Source organism: Erinaceus europaeus, chromosome 12, assembly GCF_950295315.1.
Source record: "Erinaceus europaeus chromosome 12, mEriEur2.1, whole genome shotgun sequence".
Lineage (NCBI taxonomy): Eukaryota > Metazoa > Chordata > Mammalia > Eulipotyphla > Erinaceidae > Erinaceus > Erinaceus europaeus.
The window spans coordinates 73,758,265-73,780,194 of NC_080173.1; the positions used below are offsets into that span (position 1 = coordinate 73,758,265).

A 21,930-nucleotide genomic window follows, 5' to 3' on the forward strand; every position below is an offset into this window, starting at 1 on the left:
AAAAACCACATGGTCATATCAATAGATACAGAGAAAGCCTTTGACAAAATACAACATCCCTTTATGATCAAAATACTACAAAAAATGGGAATAGATGGAAAATTCCTGAAGATAGTGGAGTCTATATATAGCAAACCTACAGCCAACATCATACTCAATGGTGAAAAACTGGAAGCATTTCCCCTCAGATCAGGTACTAAACAGGGCTGCCCACTATCACCATTACTATTCAACATAGTGTTGGAAGTTCTTGCCATAGCAATCAGGCAGGAGCAAGGAATTAAAGGCATACAGATTGGAAGAGAAGAAGTCAAACTCTCCTTATTTGCAGATGACATGATAGTATACATGGAAAATCCTAAGGAATCCAGCAAGAAGCTTTTGGAAATCATCAGGAAATACAGTAAGGTGTCAGGCTACAAAATTAACATTCAAAAGTCAGTGGCATTCCTCTATGCAAACACTAAGTTAGAAGAAATTGAAATCCAGAAATCAATTCCTTTTACTATATCAACAAAAACAATAAAATATCTAGGAGTAAACCTAACCAAAGAAGTGAAAGACTTGTATACTGAAAATTATGAGTCACTACTCAAAGAAATTGAAAAAGACACAAAGAAGTAGAACGATATTCCATGTTCATGGGTTGGAAGAATTAACATCATCAAAATGAATATATTACCCAGAGCCATCTACAAATTTAATGCTATCCCCATCAAGATCCCAAGCACATTTTTTAGGAGAATAGAAAAAATGCTACAAATGTTTATCTGGAACCAGAAAAAGACCTAGAATTGCAAAAACAATCTTGAGAAAAAAGAACAGAACTGGAGGCATCACACTCCTAGATCTCAAACTGTATTATAGGGCCATTGTCATCAAAACTGCTTGGTACTGGAACATGAATAGACACACTGACCAGTGGAATAGAATTGAGAGCCCAGAAATGAGGCCCCACACCTATGGACATCTAATCTTTGACAAAGGGGCCCAGACTATTACATGGGGAAAGCAGAGTCTCTTCAACAAATGGTGTTGGAAACAATGGGTTGAAACATGCAGAAGAATGAAACTGAATCACTGTATTTCACCAAATACAAAAGTAAATTCCATGTGGATCAAGGACTTGGATGTTAGACCACAAACTATCAAATACTTAGAGGAAAATATTGGCAGAACTTTTTTCCGCATAAATTTTAAAGACATTTTCAGTGAAACGAATCCAATTACAAAGAAGACTAAGGCAAGTATAAACCTATGGGACTACGTCAAATTAAAAAGCTTCTTCACAGCAAAAGAAACCACTACCCAAACCAAGAGACCCCTCACAGAATGGGAGAAGATCTTTACATGTCATACATCAGATAAGAGTTTAATAACCAAACTGAACAACAAGACAAACTCAACAACAAGACAACAACTCAACAACTCAACAAGACAAACTCAACAACAAGACAACAAATAACCCCATCCAAAAATGGGGGGAGGACATGGACAGAATATTCACCACAGAAGAGATCCAAAAGGCTGAGAAACACATGAAAAAATGCTCCAAGTCTCCGATTGTCAGAGAAATGCAAATCAAGACAACAATGAGATATCACTTCACTCCTGTGAGAATGTCATACATCAGAAAAGGTAACAGCAGCAAATGCTGTAGAGGGTGTGGGGTCAAAGGAACCCTCCTGCACTGCTGGTGGGAATGTAAATTGGTCCAACCTCTGTGGAGAACAGTCTGGAGAACTCTCAGAAGGCTAGAAATGGACCTACCCTATGACCCGGCAATTCCTCTCCTGGGGATATATCCTAAGGAACTCAACACATCCATCCAAAAAGATCTGTGTACACATATGTTCTTGGCAGCACAATTTGTAATAGCCAAAACCTGGAAGCAACCCAGGTGTCCAACAACAGATGAGTGGCTGAGCAAGTTGTGGTATATATACACAATGGAATACTACTCAGCTGTAAAAAATGGTGACTTCACCGTTTTCAGCCGATCTTGGATGGACCTTGAAAAAATCATGTTGAGTGACATAAGTCAGAAACAGAAGGATGAATATGGGATGATCTCACTCTCAGGCAGAAGTTGAAAAACAAGATCAGAAAAGAAAACACAAGTAGAACCTGAAATGGAATTGGCATATTTCCCCCAAGTAAAAGACTCTGGGGTGGGTGGGTGGGGAGAATACAGGTCCATGAAGGACAATAAATGACATAGTGGGGGTTGTATTGTTAAATGTGAAACTGGGGAATGTTATGCATGTATAAACTATTGTATTTACTGTTGAATGTAAAACATTAATTCCCCAATAAAGAAATTAAATTAAAAAAAAAAGAAATTAAAAACAAGAGCAACAAAAGGTAAAATAAATAAATATAATTTAAAAAAATACAACAAGGGCAACAAAGGGAATAAATAAAATAAATATTTAAAAAATAAAAATAAAAAATAATTCAAGCTGAGAATTACAAACTGAAAAAAAAATGGAAAATGCATCATTTGGGGAGCAATGAATCACTTAATGAAAATAAAGCAGAAAGTGTAAATATAAAGAAGGGCACTGTTTTGTGGAAAAGCAGAACTAGAACTGGGTGCATTGGATCGACCTTCTCGTGGTGCATCCCGTGAGTACCCATTCATTGGGGAAACTGATGATCCTTCCTAGCCGACTGAATCCACATGGATCCCAGTCACTTTCAAAGCCATTTAACTGACTACGGAAGAAGGGCAAACGCTAGAAGAAGAAGAACTAGAACTAGCATTCTTTCTATCATCCACAAATGTTTTAAAAGTATACTGTAGAGACTAGGCAGCACATTTAGTAGAGCGCATGCCTTACAGTGTACAAGGTACCAGGCTCAACCTCCTAGCCCCTACTTGTAGTGGGAGAGCCTCAGGAATGGTGAAGCAGTGCTGCAGGTATCTCTCTCTCTCCCTCTGTCTACCCCTTCCCTCTCAATTTAGTTTTCTGATTCTTCAAGGTAAAATAACAAATAAATAGGAACAGGGATGAGACCGTAATGGTTATGTAAAAAGGCTTTTAAACCTGAGGCTCCAAAATTCAATCCCCTGCATCACTATAAACCAGAGCTGACCTAGTGGGGGTTGTATTGTTATATGGGAAACTGGGGAATGTTATGCATGTACAAACTATTGTATTTACTGTTGAATGTAAAACATTAATTCCCCAATAAAGAAATAAATTTAAAAAAAAAGAGCTGAGCAGTGCTCTGGTCTCTCTGTGTCTTTCTCTATCTCTGTCTCATTAAAGTAAAATCAAATATATTTTAAATAAACAGTAAAAAGTTTTTTTTTTTAATCTATTGTATTGAACTAAGGATCTAGCACAGTGGTTTATGCAACAGACTCTCATGCCTGAAGCTCAGGGGTCCCGGACCAGTTCAATTTCTAAGCCAGAACCAAGCAATGCTCTATTTAAAAAAACAAACAAAAACTACTGTGTATCTTTTTAGTAGTTTCCTTCTCACACTGTAACTATATAGTAGGACAGAGTTTATACCAATGTATCTTGGAAGCACTTACTTCTGTTTCTGACAGTATCTTCTTTTCAGGAAGTGTCTGATGTCTCGATGAACGCCTCAAGGGTGTTGTTATTTCATCAGTAGCTTTTGACCTACTGATATGTAAAGCTTTTGCTTTTTCAACCAGCTGTTTTGCTTTTGACACATTTTTTGAAGCAGTACTTGCCTAAACAAAAATAATAAATAAAAAGATAAATTTAGATCACTAGTGAACATTTTATATTAATAAAAAATAGAAATGACAAAATTGAGACAATTTACAAAATCTGTGATTCTCAAAGGTTTATAGTATAGTTGTGTAGTTTTTATTTTAAAAAAAAAAACATTTTTTTCCTTTTTATTTATTTGTTTATTTATTGGATAGGGACAGAGAGAAATTGAGAGAGGAGGGGGGAGATAGTGAGAGAGAGAGAGACAGAGAGACACCTGCAGCCCTGCTTCACCACTTGTGAAGCTTTCCCCTGCAGTTGGGGACCAGGGGCTTGAACCTGGGTCCTTGCACACTGTAATGTGTGCACTTAACCAGGTGCGCCACCGCCTGGCCCCAGTAGTGTAGTTTTTCATCTCCCTGAAACAGGTGTCTGTAAAACACTCTCACCCCCCAACTTAGGTCCCTTCCCACCATCATGCATCAAGGCTCCAAAACCCCTTCAGTCCTCTCCTTCCCCAGAGTCCTTTGCTCATCTTGGATGGAACTTGCAGGAAGCTTTATGTATATGTATTTGTTTATTTACTTTAATTTGACAGGACAGAGAAATTGAGAGGAATGGGGAGGCAAAGAGGTGAGAAGGGCCTAAATGGAAACAAATTATCCTTTAAGCATGGAGAATGGTGATTAAAGGCCTTGGAGGCAAGACAAAAATTTTTTATTATTATTATTTCTTTATTGGGGGATTAATGGTTTACAGTCAAAAGTAAAATACAATAGTTTGTATATGTACAACATTTCCACATAAAAATACAACCCCCACTAGGTCCTCCTCTATCATCATGTTCCAGGACCTTAACCCTCCCCCGCACCTCAGAGTCCTTGACTTGGCTGCAGTAAGCCAATTCCAGTCCAAGTAAGACAGGAATTTTTATTACCACCAGAGTTATCACTGGGGCTCAGTGGCAGAACTATGAATCCACCACTCCCAGCGGTCATTTTTTTTCTTTCTTTTTTTATTCTTTTTTTTAAGATTTTTAAAAAATATTTGTTTATTCCCTTTGTTCTCTTTGTTGTTTTATTGTTGTAGTCACTATTGATGTTGTTGTTGTTGGATAAGACAGAGAAATGGAGAGGAAGGGAAGACAGCGAAGGGGAGAGAAAGACAGACACCTGCAGACCTGCTTCATCACTTGCGAAGCCATTCCTCGGATCCAGGGACTTGAACCAGGATCCTTAGTCCGGTCCTTGCGCGTTGCGCCGCCTGCGCTTAACCCGCTGCGCTACCGCCCAACTCCCTCTTTTTTATTATTTTTAAATTTTATTTGACAGGACAGAGAGAAATTGAGAGGGATGGGGAGATAAAGTGACAGAGAAAAATAGGCACCTGCAGACCTGCTTCACAGCTTGTTAAGTGTCCCCACCGTGAAAGTAGTGAGCAGGGACACCGACCAAGGTCCTTGAATAGTTCCTTGCACATAGTACTATGTGCGAGTAAACAGGTGTGCCACCGCTCAACATCCACTGTACATGTCTTTATCTTCACAGTCCCCTCTTGATTTCACTCTATCTCTATCAAAATGAATAATTATTTTTAAAAAGAAAAGTAATCAGGGAAGTCGGCAGTAGCGCAGCAGGTTAAGTGCAGGTGGTGCAAAGCGCAAGAACCCGCTTAAGGTTCCAGGTTCCAGCCCCCGATCCCCATCAGTAGGGGAGTCGTTTCACAGGCGGTGAAGCAGGTCTGCAGGTGTCTATCTTTCTCTCCCCCTCTGTCTTACCCTCTTCTCTCCATTTCTCTCTGTCCTATTCAACAACAACAACATCAATAATAACTACAACAATAAAAACAAGGACAACAAAAGGGAATAAATAAATATAAATTTTTTTTTAAAAAAAGAAATTAATCAATAATAGGACTCTTAAATATATCAATTACCTTTCTGGCCTGAGAAGTAAAATCTCCATCAATTACTTCAGATTTCATGGATGTTTTTTTGGATTTTTTGGGAGTACTAATCCTGGTAAATTTCATTCTGAAAAAAAAAATTCATAATTATTACTTGTAAGAAATTTTTAATATTTTATTTTAATTAGAGAGATACAGAGGAAAACACCAGAGCACTGCTCAGTTCTGGCTTATGGTGGTGCCTGGGATTGAACTTCGGAATTTGAAGCCTCAGACATAAGTCTTTTGTAGAAACTTTATGCTATCTCCCCAGCCCTATTTGTAAAATTTTCAATTAAATATACAAAAGAGTCAGAGTTCCAATTTTTGATAGCCCAAAAATAGAAAACATGAAATTAAAATGTCCTCCCTTTAGTTTCAAACTTATCGAAAGTTATGGTAGCCCAGGAATGGTACAGTAGATAGGGTGCCAGGTCTGTGTGCATGAAATCCTAAATTCAAGCCCCATATTGCATATGCCAGAGTGTTTTTCTGGTTCTGTTTCTCTCTCAACAAACTCTTTAAAAAATAGAACATTAGGGAGTCGGGTGGTAACGCAGTGGGTTAAGTGCATATGGTGCAAAGCACAAGGATCAGTGTAAGGATCCCAGTTCCAGCCCCCAGCTCCCCACCTGCAGGGGAGTCACTTAGCGGTGATGCAGGTCTGCAGGTGTCCCTTTTCTCTCCCCCTTTCTGTCTTCCCCTCCTCTCTCCATTTCTCTCTGTCCTATCCAACAATGGCATCAATAACAACAATAGCTACAATAAAAAACAACAAGGGCAACAAAAGGAAATAAATAAATATCTTTTTTAAAAATTAGAACATTGGTAGGGGTAGATAGCATAATGATTATGCAAACAGACTCTCATGCCTGAGACTCCAAAGTTCCAGGTTCAATCCCCTGCACCACCATAAGCCAGAGCTGAGCAGTGCTCTGGTAAAAAAAAAAAAAATAGAACATTAAGGTTGACAAGCTCACCTGGATAGTGTGCTGCTTTGCCACATACACAACACAGGCTCAGGCCAGTCCCTGCTACATTAAAGGAAGCTTCAGGACTGGGGTCTCTTACTCTCTCTGCCTCTCTATCTAAAAAAAAAAAAAAATCAGAGAACAAGTGGCACACCTGGTTAAGCACACATAGTACTACTCAAAAGGCTACACGCATGGACCCAGGTTTGAGCCCCCACTCCCCACCTGCAGGGGGAACGCTTCACAATCGGTGAAGAGGGTCTGCAGGTGTCTTTCTCTCCCTCTTTCTGTCTCCCCCGCCTCTCTGAATCTCTCTATCCTATCTAGTAAAAACTTTTTTTAAATATCATGAGCATTAGTGTTTATTCCATAAGAACACTATTACAATGGACAGAGCAGTGGTGCACCCAGCTCAGTGCACATTACTATGCACAGGACACTGGTTTAAGGTCCCGTCCTCATCTGCAAGAGGGGAGGGAGGTTCACAAACAGTGAAGCAGTGTTACAAGTGTCTTTTTCTCACTCCCTAACTCCTCTTCCCCTCGCAACTTTTTTTTTTGCCTCCAGGGTTATCGCCAGTGTTCAGTGCCAGCACTATAAATCCACTGCTCCTAGAGGCCATTTTTTCCATATATATATGTATATATATATATATATATACATATATATATGTATATATATGATACAACAGAGAGAAATTGTGAGAGGAGGTGAAGATGGAGGGAGAGAAAGATAAGACACCTGCAGTCCTGCTTCACCGCTTGTGAAATAACCCCCTGCAGGGGGGGAGCTGGGGCTCGAACCTGGATCCTTGCACTTAGTACTGTGTGCGCTTAACCTGGTGCACTACTGCCCAGCCCAAAAAGTTCCATTTTTTTAATTTCATAATGTACAGAACTCAAATCTGATTTTTTTCTAGAGATTAACTATTTGATGGATAAGTGTTTAGAACTCATCTAAAATATATCTAGAACTCAATGGCATAAAAAAAAATTAAAAAAAAAAAACCTATCCTCAGCTGAGGAGACAGCATAATGGCTATGCAAAAGACTTTCAAGCCTGAGGCTCCAAAGTCCCAGGTTCAGTCCCCAGCACCACCATAAGCCAGAGCTGAGCAGTGCTCTGTGTTAATCTTTCTCTCTGTATCCCTCTTTCACTAAATAAATAAAATATTTTTTAAAAACTATCCTCTCCAATGCCTAAAGTATTTTCCTTCTCAGATAATAGCATATGCAGAATACTAGAACTTAAGAACAAAAATAAAACTTTACCAGGGCTAAGGAGATGGTGCAACCAATGAAAGTGCTGGACTCTCAACCATGAGGTACTGAACTCAATCCCCAGCATACCATATGACAGTGTGATGCTCTGGTTCTCTAACTCTTTCCCAATAAATAAATCCTTCAAAAAAGTAAAACTTTACCTAATAGGGCTCTGTGAATCAGATGATATTGTTATTAATTCCGCCGTATATAAGCTATGCTTTTCTGGTAAGTTGGTTGCTTTTGAAGTCTTTACTGGACTATCATCTTGTATTTCTTCAGATTCACTATCTCTAATGATTACTGTAGTGGGTGTGTTTCTGTTTCTGTTTCTTAAAGATCTCCTGGTTGATTTGGGTGTTGAAGTATTTGTGAACTTGTCTTCAGGTTTAGTTTTAGAAAATACGACCTTGTCCTTAACTGGTGTGCTGGTTTTTCTTGAAGATTTATTGTTATGTAGAGAAATAATCACTTGAGGGTCTTCATCTGCTATGACTTCACAATCAAGTGTGTCACTGCTTTTGAAAACTTCTGTTTTCTTTTGTCGTAAACTCATTCTAAGTCTGTTTTCATTCTGTTTGCCTTTAGAAGGAAAAGTTCTTTCTTTCTTTTGAGAATCTGCTCTTTCACCTTTGCCTGGAGTAGAAGCAGGAGCTAATATTTTCTTACTTTTTTTCTTGGGTTTTTTGCTTTTCTCACTAGAAAAACTCCCTTTATCAGTGTATGGCTGCAGATTCTCATTATTTGAAATCATTTGTATATCAGAATTTTCCATGATTTTTTTAGAGTTATTGTCTCTTCTTTCCTCATGTAAAGTTTTTTCACTGACCTCTTTCTGCTTATCAGATTTTTTTACTCCATTTTTAAGTGTATCTGATACTGGCTGCCTAAATGCTTTCATAAACTGTTGTCTTTCTTCTAACGTACATTTTGGTTTCAGAGTTTCAGAATTTCCAGCTTCCAACACTGCCAGTTCTAATTCTTCCTCTTGTATGACAACATTAGACTTTCTTTTCTGAACTGTTTGTTCACTTTCAGGATCAGATAAACTTGTTTCCATTTCTAACTGCTTTTGTTTCAAGAAAATTGAGGGTATTTTCCCTGTCTTTTTCGGGGGGATAGGATGAACTTGTGCAAGAACGGTTACTGTTTTGAAGCGTACCTGCTGAGAAATTTCACATACTTCTGTATCACTCATAGAATCACTTTTGACTGTCTCTTCAACAGATTCAGAAGGAATACAAATTGATATTGTCGAAGCTGGTTCCTGTTTGACTTCATTTTCCTTATGACTTTTTAAAAATTCCTCATATGAAACAGTTATTGTGCTATCATTTAAGTTGGCTGTTTGAGTTGTAGCATCTCTAGAGTTTGTATCATTCGTGGAACTCTCGATTTCACTAACTGGCGAATGCATTATCTGTTCACTGTATTTACCATCTTTTTTAAGATCTAGTTCTTCTGCTAAAGATAAACTTTCAGAGAGATCTATTATATATCTCTGTTTTCTTTTCCTCAATTTTTTGCAATCACTTTTTGTAGTCCTTTGTTTAAGATTTCCTTTTTTAGAACTTTTTTTGGAGGTTCTAGTGCTTGAGTGGGTTTTGGTACCTTGAATACTTTCTACAAATACCTCGTGCTTTGAGTCAAGTGAAGTACTGCTTTCCACAAAATCATTTTTTAAACCAGAGTCTTCTTTACTACCATCACTATTTACTACAGTTGAAGATCGAGCTTCAGTTTTAACATTGTCTAGCTGATGAGATAAATTAACTCTCTTTCTCCTCTTCTTAAGCTCTCTATTTGAGAACATTTCCAAGGGTGTCTTGCAGTCTTTGCCACTGCCAACAGGAAATAGTGCAGATGACTTTATCTTACGATTTTCTGTTTGAGTCTTCTCATTTGTAGGTGAAGTCTTTCTAAAATAATCCAGAATATTACTGGATTTGGATGAAGAGAAAACTCTGTCTCCAGCCTTTGCTGGAGGCAACAAATATTTTGTAATTGTTCTGTAAGAAGATCTATCACCATCTTTCCTTCGCTTTTTGACTGCCTATTGATTGAAAAGAAGACAAAAATAGTTCTTATTCTAAGCAAAGCAATATAACACATAAATCTTGAACATGCATATTATTGTATGTGATTGGAAAAAAAAGAAAGGCCCAGGCAGCTGGGCAGTAGTTCAGCAGGTTGAGTACACACAGCATTGAGTATCATAGCAAGGACTCACTTAAGGATCCTGGTTCGAGCCCCCCCCCCCCCCAGCTCCACACCTGCAGGGGGGTCGCTTCACAAGTAGTGAAGCAGATTTACAGATGTCTCTCTTTCTCTCCCCTCTCTGTCTTCCACTCCTCTCTTGATTTCTGTCTTATCCAACAACAACAGCAATGGCAACAATAACAATAGGCAGGGGTAGAGAACATAATGGTTATTCAAAGAGACTCTCATACCTGAGACTCCATAGTCCCACTATAAACCAGAGCTGAGCAGTGCTCTGGTAAAAAAAAAAAAAAAAAATTAATTAAAATAAAATAACAACAAGGGCAACAAAATGGGAAAAATGGCCTCCAGGAGCAGTGGATTCATAGTGCAGGCACCAAGCTAGAGCAATAACCCTGGAGGAAAAAAAAAAAGACCCACTTGAATAAAAAAAAGTTTTTAAAGGATAGCTCACTTGGATAGTGTGCATGCTTTGACATATACATAATATATATAGTATATATAGTAAAAAAATTTTAAAGAACTTGTTGTAACTATAGAATTCAACTTGAGGGGCCAGGTGGTGGCGCACCTGGGTGAATGCACATGCTACAATACTAATGCTCAAGGATCCGGAATGGAGTCCCCCAACTCGCAGGGGGAAAGTTTCACAAGTGGTGAAGCAGTGCTGCGGTCGTCTCTGTCACTCTCCCTGTCTATCTCCCCATTCCCTCTCGATTTCTGGCTGTCTCTATCAAATAAACAAAGATTTAAAAAAAAAAAAAGAAGAATTCAACTTGGTGGGTCAAATAGTTAAAAATGATAGTGAGTCAGGAGGTAGCACAGCGGGTTAAGCGCACATGGAGCAATGACGGGTCATAAGGATCCTGGTTGGAGGCCTCTGCTCCCCGCCTGAGGGGAGTCGCTTCACAGGTAGTGAAGTAGGTCTGTAGGTGTCCATCTTTCTCTCCCCCTCTCTGTCTTCCCCTCCTCTCCATTTCTCTCTGTCTTATCTAACAATGACGACATCAATAACAACACAATAATAACTACAACAACAATAAAACATAAGGGCAACAGAAGGAGGGAAAATAAATAAATAAATGGTTGGTAAGCGGGCAGGCAGTGGTACACCCAGTTACACACACATATCAGCAAGCATAAGAACTGGGGGGAAAAAAGGACTGGGGTGCCCCTGCTCCTCGCCTGCAGTGGGGATGCTTCACAACTGGTGAAGCAATACTCCAAGTGTGTCTCTTCCTTTCTACCTACTCCACCCCTCTCAATTTCTCTCTGTCCTGTCAAATTAAAAATACAAAAAGGGGGAGTCGGGCAGTAGCGCAGAGGGTTAAGCGCAAGTGGCTCGAAGCTCAAGGACCGGAGTAAAGATCCCAGTTCGAGCCCCCAGCTCCCCACCTGCAGGGGAGTCGCTTCACAAAAGGTGAAGCAGGTCTGCAGGTGTCTGTCTTTCTCTCCCCCCCCTCTGTCTTCCCCTCCTCTCTCCATTTCTCTCTGTCCTAACAACGACGACATCAATAACAACAACAATAAAAACCAACAAGGACAACAAAAGGGAAAATAAATAAATATAAAAATATATTTAAAAAAAAAAGGGAAAGGGGCAGGGTAGTGGCGCACCTGGTTGAGGGCACATGCTACAATGTTCAAGGACCCGAGTGCAAGTCTCCAGTCCTCACCTGCAGGGGGAAAGCTTCACGAATGGTAAAGCAGTGCTGCCAGGTGTCTCTGTCTCTCTTCCTCTCTATCCTCCCCTCTTGATTTCTGGCTGTCTCTATCCAATAAATAAATAAAGATAATAAAAAAAAAAATTTTAAAGGGAGTCGGGCTGTGGCACAGCGGGTTAAGCACATGTGGGGCAAAGAGCAGGGACCGGCGGAAGGATTCCGGTTCAAGCCCCCAGCTCCCCACCTGCAGGGGAGTCGCTTCACAAGCAGTGAAGCAGGTCTGCCGGCATCTTTCTCTGCCCCTCTCTGTCTTCCCCTCCTCTCTCCGTTTCTCTCTGTCCTATCCGGCAACAACGATATCAATAACAACAACAATAATAACCACAACAATAGTAAAAACGAGGGCAACAAAAAAGGAAAATAAATAAATATTTAAAAAAGAAAAAATACAAAAAAAGCAATATTAAAAGAAATTTAAAAAAAATAAAAAGGAAAAAATGGCCACTAGAAGCAGTGGATTTATAGTGCCTTCACCAAGCCAAAAAAATATCCCTGATGGGAACAAAATAACTAAATAAATAAATGGTTTAGGCACAAATTTTTATATATTTTTTATTTATATATTTATTGTATAGAGACAAAAAGAAATCAAAAGGGAAAGGGGGGTGCCGGGTGGTGATGCACTTATTAAGCACACAGAGTACTGAGCACAAGGGGATGCTTCATGAGTGGGAAAGCACGTCTTCCTTTCCCTCTCCCATCTTCTCTCAATTTCTCTCTGTCCTATCAAATGAAAAAAAAAGGGGGGGAGGCGCACCTGGTTAAGTGCACATGTTACAATGTACAAGGACCGCTCTGTCCTCACATGCAGGCAGAAAGCTTTCTAAGTGGTGAAGCAGTGCAGTAGGTATCTTTCTGTCACTCTCCCTCTCTACCTCCCCCTTCCCTCTCAATTTCTAGCAGTCTCTATCAAATAAATAAAGATTAAAAATGAAAAATAAACAACAACAATAACTACAACAATAAAACAACAAGGGCAACAAAAGGGAATAAATTAAATAAATATTTTTTAAAAATTTAAAAAAATAAAAAAACATTTAAAGCCAGAAGCAGTGGATTTATAGTGTTGCCATGGAGCCCCAGCAACTGAAGGCAAGAAAGAGAGAGAAAGACACCTGCAGCACTGATCCATGGCTTGTGTAGTTTCCCCTTAGGCTCCTGAACCTGGGTCCTTGTGGATTGTAACACAGATGCTCTACCAGGTGAGCCAGAGCCACTGCCCAGCCCTGGGCACAACTTTCTAACATTTTGGGTAATTATGGGGCAAAATAAACTACAGATTAAAATTGCATATATTAATTGTATATGTAATATGTTAATTGCATATGTATTAGAAAGTATCAAAGGTCCCAGGTTCAATCCCCAACACTATTAGCCAGAACTGTGCAGTTCTCTGGTAAAAAAAAGAAAAAAATGAGAATACTGGGCTGAGGAGATAGCATAATGGTTATGGAAAAGACTTTCATGCCTGAAGCTCTGAGGTACCAGGTTCAGTCCCCAGCACCACCAAAAGCCAGAGCTGGGCAGTACTCTGGTCTCTGTTATCTTTGTTTCTTTCTCATTAAAATAAATAATGATTAAGTGTATACATCACAGTGCGTAAGGATCTGGGTTCAAACCCCTAGTCCCCACCTGCAGGGGGGGAAAGCTGCATGAGTGATGAAGCAGGTGTGTATGTATCTCTCTGTTTCTCTCCCTCCCAATCTCCTTTCCTCTCTAAATTTCTTTCCTTTCTAAATTTCTCTCTGCCCTACCAAATAAAGTCATAAAAATAAAATAAATATGAAAATGAATAAATGAAATGTAAAAAGGAGAGGAGAGGAGTCCTAAGGAAGGGCCCAGAGGAGACACAGTGAGTAGGTCACTGAACTTGGAAGCATGAAGTCCCAAATTCAACCCCTGGTATCCCATATACCAGGATAATGCTCTGGTGGTCCTGTGTCTTTTTTCTCTCACTCCCTTCATCCCTCTATATCTTGAGTTAATACATAAATAAAATCTGCTTTAAATTTTAAAATGAAAACACTAATTAGTCGTAGTTATTAATATGCCCCTGAGGTGGTAACAGAGGAACTCACGCTAAGCTCTGAGGTTGGACAAATCTAAATTCATTTACTAGTTCTAACACACTAATATGGAGACATAAGAACATTACTTTTGGGTGGAAGGTAGATAGCATGATGGCAATGCAAACAGACTGTCATGCCTGAGGCTCCAAAGTCCCTGGTTCAATCCCCCGCACTACCATAAACCAGAGCTGAACAGTGCTCTGGTTAAAAAAAGGAGAGGGGGAGGAAAAAAAAACAGAGAAAATTACTTTTAATGTTTTTACTTATTTTTCATTTTTTAAATTTACTTTTCATAATTCTATTTAACCTACTTTTTAACCTTCTTTCATCTGTAAAATATAGACTAAAGGGGCTGGGTGGTGGTGCACCTAAGTGCACACATTCTAGTACACAAGGACCTGGGCTCAGAAAGCCCCTGGTCCCCACTTACACAAGAAAACAACAAGGGCAAAAATAAATAAATAAATAATTTTTTTTTTTAATTTAAATTTTTAATTTAAGAAAGGATTAGTGAACAAAAGCATAAGGTAGGAGGGGTACAACTCCACATAATTCCCACCACCCAATCCCCATAACCCACCCTCTCCCATGATAGCCTTCCCATTCTCTAGCCCTCTGGGAGCATGGACCCAGGGTCGTTGAGGGTTGCAGAAGGTAGAGGGTCTGGCTTCTGTAATTGCTTCCCCAATAAATAAATTTTAAAAAAAAAAAAAAAAAAAAAAGTTTCACAAGTGGTGAAGCAGGTCTACAAGTGTCTCTGTTTCTCTCCCTCCCCATCTCCTTCTTCCCTCTAAATTTCTCTGTCCTATCAAATAAAATAAAGTTAAAAAAGAATATAGACTAAACAACTCACCACAAGATCAATACTGAGTAAAATAATGCGTGAAAGGACAATACCCTTACATTACTAAATAGGATCTGTAAATAGCACACTAAAAGCAGAAACTATAAGGGGAAAACAACAGCAAAACATACATACACACACACACACACACACACACACACACACACACCCCAAGAACTGTGTAATTCAAGCACCACACAAGCTTAGAGACTACCTTGATTTAACAAAAGTATCAACATAACAGCTATTAGCAAGTAGGCAAAAGGTACTCCATTTTAAGAAATAATCCTGGGAGTCGGGAGGTAGCGCAGCGAGTTAAGCACAGGCAGCTCAAAGCACAAGGACCTGAGTAAGTATCCCGGTTCGAGCCCCCGGCTCCCCACCTGCAGGGGAGTCGCTTCACAGGCGGTGAAGCAGGTCTGCAGGTGTCTATCTTTCTCTCTCCCCTCTGTCTTCCCCTCCTCTCTCCACTTCTCTCTGTCCTATCCAATAACAAGGACATCAATAACAACAATAATTACTACAGCAATAAAACAACAAGGGCAACAAAAGGGAATAAATAAATGTGAAGAAGAAGAAGAAGAAGAAGAAGAAGAAGAAGAAGAAGAAGAAGAAGAAGAAGAAGAAGAAGAAGAAGAAGAAGAAGAAGAAGAAGAAAAGAAAGAAAGAAAGAATCCCAAGGTCAGGATGATGGCATAGCAGCAGTAGGATATATGATGTGAATGGGAGGACCCAAGTTTAGCCCTCAGCATTACCAACAAAACTGGCCATACTCTAGTCAAGAAAAAAAAAAGAGTCCCAGTTAAAAAAAACACATCTTGGCTCACTTCTAGGACCTAGTATGTTTCAGTTAGAACTCTATCCTGAAATAAAAAAAGGTACAGAATTATAGTAACAACTATCTACTTTAAGACGCTATTCTCCGAGTGCCATCCCCAGCACTGCATAGGCCAGAGTGATGCTCTGGCTCTCTCTCTCTCACAGGAACACATATTCATTCTCTCTCTCTCTCTCTCTCATACTTTCTCTCCCCCTCCCCAAATAAACCCCTTTCAAAAAGGCACATTCACTGGAACTTAATGGACATAGGAGAAAAACAGCATTTAAGCTCTAGTGCTATGAGAAACATTTTTTTATGGTGTATCTTGTTGGATCCCTATAGCGACGATCAAAGTGGCATTTCTGAAACAGGCAGATGATGGACTGGTTGAACTAAAAGGTCCTTTTCAAATGCTCAGACTAGGATTCCTCATCGTGAACCTAGACTCGAGCCTGGAATCTTTCATGACATATCACACAAGTCCAACACATCAAGTCCCACCAACTTCTCAGACTCTTGAGAACCGGTCAGGGTATCTCAAGCACTTCGCTCGGCTGGTCCAGCCAACATGCCATAATCCCGACGATTGTCAAGACCGATCGGCACCCAGAGAAACCACCATCTCCAGCCATGGTAGCACACAACATCACAACCCGGGTCCTCCTCGCCTAGTCCCTCCTTCGCCATCCTAGATGCCAGGTCGGGGGCGGGGGGTCACTTTTCACCTACCAGCCTCCCCCTAACCTCCAACAGATGAGAAGCTCGGTCTCACCTCAACCTCCAAGTCCTCGACCGGAGGGGGAGCAGCCGCCGCCGCCATGGCCAAGACCCCCACCATGCTCCTGGCTGCTGGGAAGCCCCGCTCCTAAGCCCTCGCGCGGCCGGGCCCGGGCCGCCTGGAGGCCATGGAGGCGGCCAGCTCCCGCAGGAGCCACCAGCTGGGCCGCGGCAGCCCGGGTTCCCCGGCGCCCAGCCGCCCTTGGCGATCGCCAAGTCTGGGCCCAGCTCGGCCGCGCCGAACGCGGGAAGAGGCGGCGAGAAAGCGCGGGCAGCGAGGACCCTGAGGTGTGGCGGGGGAGCGCGGGGTGACCCCGACGCGGGCGCTACAGGCTGACCGCTCTGGGCTGGGGTTCCGGCGCTGAAAGCGGTCAGAACGCAGATCCAAGGCGCGGGTTTCGGAGCAAGTTCTTGTCAATTGGGTTTTCGCGCCCTCCTGCGCGCAGAGGGCGGGGCTTAGGATACTGCTAGAGGCTGCGCCGACGGTGAGCGCGAAGGGCCAAAACTCTTCTGTAGCGAACCACACGGAAGAGGGATAATTTTGCCTTGGTCCGGGAGGTGGCGCAGCGATAAAGCTTTGGACTTTCAAGCATGAGGTCCTGAGTTCCATCCCTGACCGCACATGTGCCAGAGTGATGTCTGGTTCTTTCTCTCTCCTCCTATCTCCCTCATTAATAAATTAATTAATTAATTAAATCTTTAAAAAGAACTTGCTGAGGGTTTTCTATTCGTTATTATTATTGTTGTTGTTGTTGTTATTGTTGTTGTCACCAGGGTTATTGCTGGGGCTCAGTGCAGGCACGAAGAATCTACTGCTCCCGGAGAACATATTTTCCTTTTTTAATTTAATTTTTTAATTAATTTATTTACTATTGGATAGAGAGGAAAAAAATTTTACGGCGGGGGCAGATAGCATAATGGTTATGCAAACAGATTGTCATACCTTCTTCTACCTGCGAACAAGTCCTGGTCCTCTCAACTTACATTGAAAATGGATTCCAGAAGAATTTAAAGACAGGTGCTGTCTTTGTTGATCTCACAGCAGCCTATGACACGGTCTGGCACCATGGTCTCCTAGTCAAGATCTCAAGATGCCTGCCTCCATGGGTGGCCAACACTATATCGTTTCTTCTCCAAAACAGAAGATTCCGGGTGCATGTGGGTGACAAGTCTAGCAGATGGAGACTTGTCTCAAGTGGCCTCCCCCAGGGCTCTGTTCTGGCTCCTACGCTATTTAATATTTACATCAATGACCTTCCAGAAACTTCTTCAAGGAAGTTCATCTACGCCGATGACATCTGCTGTGCAACTCAGGCATCCAAGTTTGACATCCTCGAGGAAACACTCACGAAAGACATGTCTCTGATATCTGATTACTGTAAAAAATGGCGACTAATCCCTAGCACTGCAAAAACGGTATCATCTGTTTTCCATCTACACCATGCCTCGGCCTCGCGTGAGCTTAATGTGCAGCTTGGCGATACGAGAATCCGGCATGAAGCCCAGCCAGTCTATCTTGGCGTTACTCTCGATCGCACTCTGTCATTTCACGAACATCTCATAAAAACTGCAGCAAAGGCGGGCGTGAGGAATAACATCATTGCAAGACTGGCCAGCTCCTCATGGCATGAGTGCTTCCACACTACGATCATCATCTCTGGCATTATGCTATTCCACTGCAGAATACTGTGCCCCAGTATGGTTCCGTAGCCCCCATGTCCACTTGGTCGATTCCAAATTATATTCCTCCATGAGGATAATTTCTGGAACCATCCGTTCCACCCCGGTTCCATGGCTGCCAGTTCTTAGCAACATCGCCCCACCAGATATTCGTCGGGATGCAGCATCATCTAAGTTCATTTCCCACGTCTACGCTCGACCGGACCTGCCAATATACGCGGATATCTTCGCCCACCCTGTCCAACGCTTGACGTCTCGTCACCCAATCTGGTCCCCTACGCCTACACTGAACTTCTCTGTTCCAGACTCTTGGAAACAGAGCTGGCAGTCAGCTGAGGCAAAGAACAAACACCTCATCACAGACCCCTGCAAGCGTCAACCCGGCTTTGACCTAGCACGTTATGATTGGGCCCTCCTCAATCGCTATCGAACAGGCCATGGCCGGTGCGCTGCTATGTTCCATCGCTGGGGAGCCAGAGACGACCCGAACTGCCCCTGCGGCTACAGACAGACTATGACCCACATAGTCAACGACTGCCACCTCTCCAGATACAAAGGAGGTCTCGAAACTTTACATCAGGCTCAACCTGACGCTGTTGACTGGCTACAGAAGAAGGGCAAACGCTAGAAGAATTGTCATACCTGAGACTGTTTGCATAACTATTATGCTATCTACCCCCACACACACACCCTACAAAGAGAAAATGAGAGGAAAGCAGGAGACAGAGGGACACTTGCAGCATTGCTTCACCACTTGTGGAGCTTTTTCCCCTGTCTGTCCCCCTCCTCCATTTCTCTCTGTCCTATCTAACAACAATGACTTTAATAACAACAACAATAATATCTACAACAGCAATAAAAAAAAAAAAGGGCAACAAAAGGAAAAATAGGAAGTTGGGCGGTAGAGCAGCGGGTTAAGCGCAGGTGGCTCGAAGTGCAAGAACCGGCCTAAGGATCCTAGTTTGAGCCCCCAGCTCCCCACCTGCAGGGGAGTCGCTTCACAAAAGGTGAAGCAGGTCTGCAGGTGTCTATCTTTCTCTCCCTCTCTCTGTCTTCCCCTCCTCTCTCTATTTCTCTCTGTTCTAGCCAACAACGATGACATTAATAACTACAGCGATAAAACAAGAAGGGCAACAAAAGAGAATAAAAATAATACTTTAAAGGGAAAAATAAAAAAATAAAACGAAATGTATGTTCTTTTTTAAATATTTATTTATTTATTCCCTTTTGTTGTCTTTGTTGTTTAATTGTTGTAGTTATTATTGATGTCGTTGTTGCTGGCTAGGACAGAGAGAAATGGAGAGAGGAGGGGAAGACAGAGAAGGGGAGTGAAAGATAGACACCTGCAGACCTGCTTAACCACCAGTGAAGCGACTCCCCTGCAGGTGGGGAGCCGGGGACTCGAACCAAGATACTTAAGCCAGTCCTTGCACTTCGTGCCACATGCGCTTAACCCATTGTGCTACCGCCAGACCCCCACAAACTTTTTTTAATGCAAACCTTCTGATATCGACCCAGTTTCCTACTTTTCACATGGCTTTTGAGTCTTATTTTTACTTGTTTTTTGTGTGTTTGTTTTTTTGTAAAGCCCCCCCCCACAGGTGGAGAGTGGGGCTCCAACTCAAGTCCTGTGAAAGGCGATGTGTACGACCTCAACTGCACACTGAACCACGGCCCAGCCCTCCGCCCCAGCAAAACACTATTGTGAGCTATTGTGTCATCCTTCCATGGCTTAAGAATTAGAGTGTCAGGGGGGTCAAGCTGTAGCGCACAGGGTTAAGCGGGTTAAGCGCACATGGAGCGAAGTACAAGGACCTGCGTTAGGATCTCGGTTTGAGACCACAGCTCCCCACCTTCAGGGGGTTCGTTTCACAGGCGGTGAAGCAGGTCTGCAGGTGTCTATCTTTCTCTCCCCCTCTCTGTCTTCCCCTCCTCTCTCCATTTCTCTCTGTCCTATCCAACAACAACAACGGCAATGGCAAGAATAACAACTAAGACAAGGGCAACAAAATGGAAAAAATGGCTTCCAGGAGCAATGGATTCGTAGTGCCGGCACCGAGCCCCAGCAATAACCCTGGAGGTAAATTAAATTAAATTAAATTAAATTAAATTAAATTAAATTAAATTAAATAAGAATTGGAGTGTCAGAGCCATGTGGTGGTGCGCCTGGTTGAGTGCACATGTTACAATATACCAGGGCCTGAGTTCAAGCCCCTGGTCCCCACGTGCAGGGGGACAGCTTTATACCTGGTGAAACAGCGCTGCAGCTGTCTTTCTGTCTCCCTCTCTATCACCCCCTTCCCTTTTGATTTCTGGCTGTCTCTATCCAATATCTTTCTTCCTTGCTTCCTTCCTTCCTTCCTTCGTTGTTTTTTTTTAATATTTATTTATTTATTCCTTTTTGTTGCCCTTGTTGGTTTTTGTTGTTGTTGTTGTAGTTATTGTTGTTGTTGTTGATGATGCCGTTGTTGGATAGGACAGAGAGAAATTGAGAGAGGAGGGGAAGACAGAGGGGGAAAGAAAGACAGACACCTGCAGACCTGCTTCACCACCTGTGAAGCGACTCCCCTGCAGGTGGGGAGCCCGGAGCTCAAACCGGGATTCTTATGCAGGTCCTTGCACTTTGCGCCACGTGCGCTTTGCGCCATGTGCGCTTAGCCCTCTGTGCTACGGCCCAACTCCTTCCTTCCTTCCTTCCTTCCTTCCTCCCTCCCTCCCTCCCTTCCTTCCTTCCTTCCTTCCTTCCTTCCTTCCTTCCCTCCCTCCCTCCCTCCCTCCCTCCCTCCCTCCTTCCTTCCTTCCTTCCTTCCTTCCTTCCTTCCTTCCTTCCTTCCTTTCACCAGAGCACTGCCTAGCTCTGGCTTGGTGGTATAGGGGATTGAACCTGGGACTTGGAAGCCTCAGCCATGAGTCTCTTTGCATAAGCTTTATGCTATCTACCACCGGCTTTCCCTTCCCCTCCCCCCATTTTGTTATTCGATAGGACAGAAAGAAATTGAGAGGAGAGTGGGCAAGAAAGAGAGTCACCTGCAAACCTGCTTCACCATTTGTGAAACTTCCCCCTGCAGGTGGGGAGCTCCAAAGGTGATTCTTGCATGGGTCATTTCTCATAGTATTATGTATGCTTAACAGGTGGCACCATCTCTGTGTCCCCAGTCAGGAGCTTTCTACGTGTCTTTGCCAGTCAAATGAAAAGTATTCTGGACTAAATTTATCTATACCAAATAACTGTTATTTTACACTGCAATTTTCCAGTTTTAATTCTCACAGCAATTTAATTCTTTTTTTTTAATATTTATTTTATTTATTCCCCTTTACTGATCTTGTTGTTTTATTGTTGTAGTTATTATTGTTGTCATTGTTGTTGGATAGGACAGAGAGAAATGGAGAGAGGAGGGGAAGACAGAGAGGAGGAGAGAAAGGCAGACACCTGCAGACCTGCTTTACCACTTGTGAAGCAACCCCCTGCAGGTGGGGAGCCGGGGCTCGAACCGGGATCCTTAACGCCGGTCCTTGTGCTTGGTACCACCTGTGCTTAACCCGCTGTACTACTGCCTGACTCCCAGCAATTTAATTCTTTTTGTAGATAAATTAGCAAGTTATCTTGTTGGTAGTTGTAAATATTATTAGCTTTAGAAGGCGACTGTCCCCTGAATATGTTCACCTCTGAGTGTACTTGAAAAGTTCATTCTGATGCCACAGAGATAAAAACTCTGTCAAACCCTGTCTGGGGGCCTGCTGGTTTCTATCATTCTCACCTCTAGACCAGTCTTCCTCTGTTAGGGGCACTTTAGGATCTTGTACTATAAGGTTAAAAACAGTGCACCCCAAATGACTGTCTACTCTCCTGGAGGGGAAGTTGTTGCAAAGATTTTCTTCATTTTTTTTTTCCCTTTGATAGATTAAGAATATATTAGATGCTTC

General features: G+C 42.0%; 1 protein-coding gene and 1 long non-coding RNA gene across 2 annotated transcripts in view; one reads left to right on the plus strand and one right to left on the minus strand.

Annotated features, from left to right (window-relative positions):
• Positions 1–16,748, minus strand: part of ATAD5 (ATPase family AAA domain containing 5) — a 71,470-nt gene extending 54,722 nt beyond the window's left edge. Inside the window, exons 1-4 of the mRNA XM_060203986.1 lie at positions 16,322–16,748; positions 8,034–9,925; positions 5,631–5,727; positions 3,548–3,712 (exon numbers count right to left, since the gene is read on the minus strand). Coding sequence (XP_060059969.1) covers positions 3,548–3,712; positions 5,631–5,727; positions 8,034–9,925; positions 16,322–16,387 — 2,220 coding nt within the window. The 5' untranslated portion in view covers positions 16,388–16,748. The remainder of the gene's footprint in view (positions 1–3,547; positions 3,713–5,630; positions 5,728–8,033; positions 9,926–16,321) is intronic.
• A 1,982-nt stretch (positions 16,749–18,730) lies between these two features.
• The window catches only part of LOC132542005 (uncharacterized), a 58,953-nt gene continuing 55,753 nt past the window's right edge, over positions 18,731–21,930 (plus strand). The window contains exon 1 of the long non-coding RNA XR_009553131.1: positions 18,731–18,899. This is a non-coding gene — a long non-coding RNA (uncharacterized LOC132542005). The remainder of the gene's footprint in view (positions 18,900–21,930) is intronic.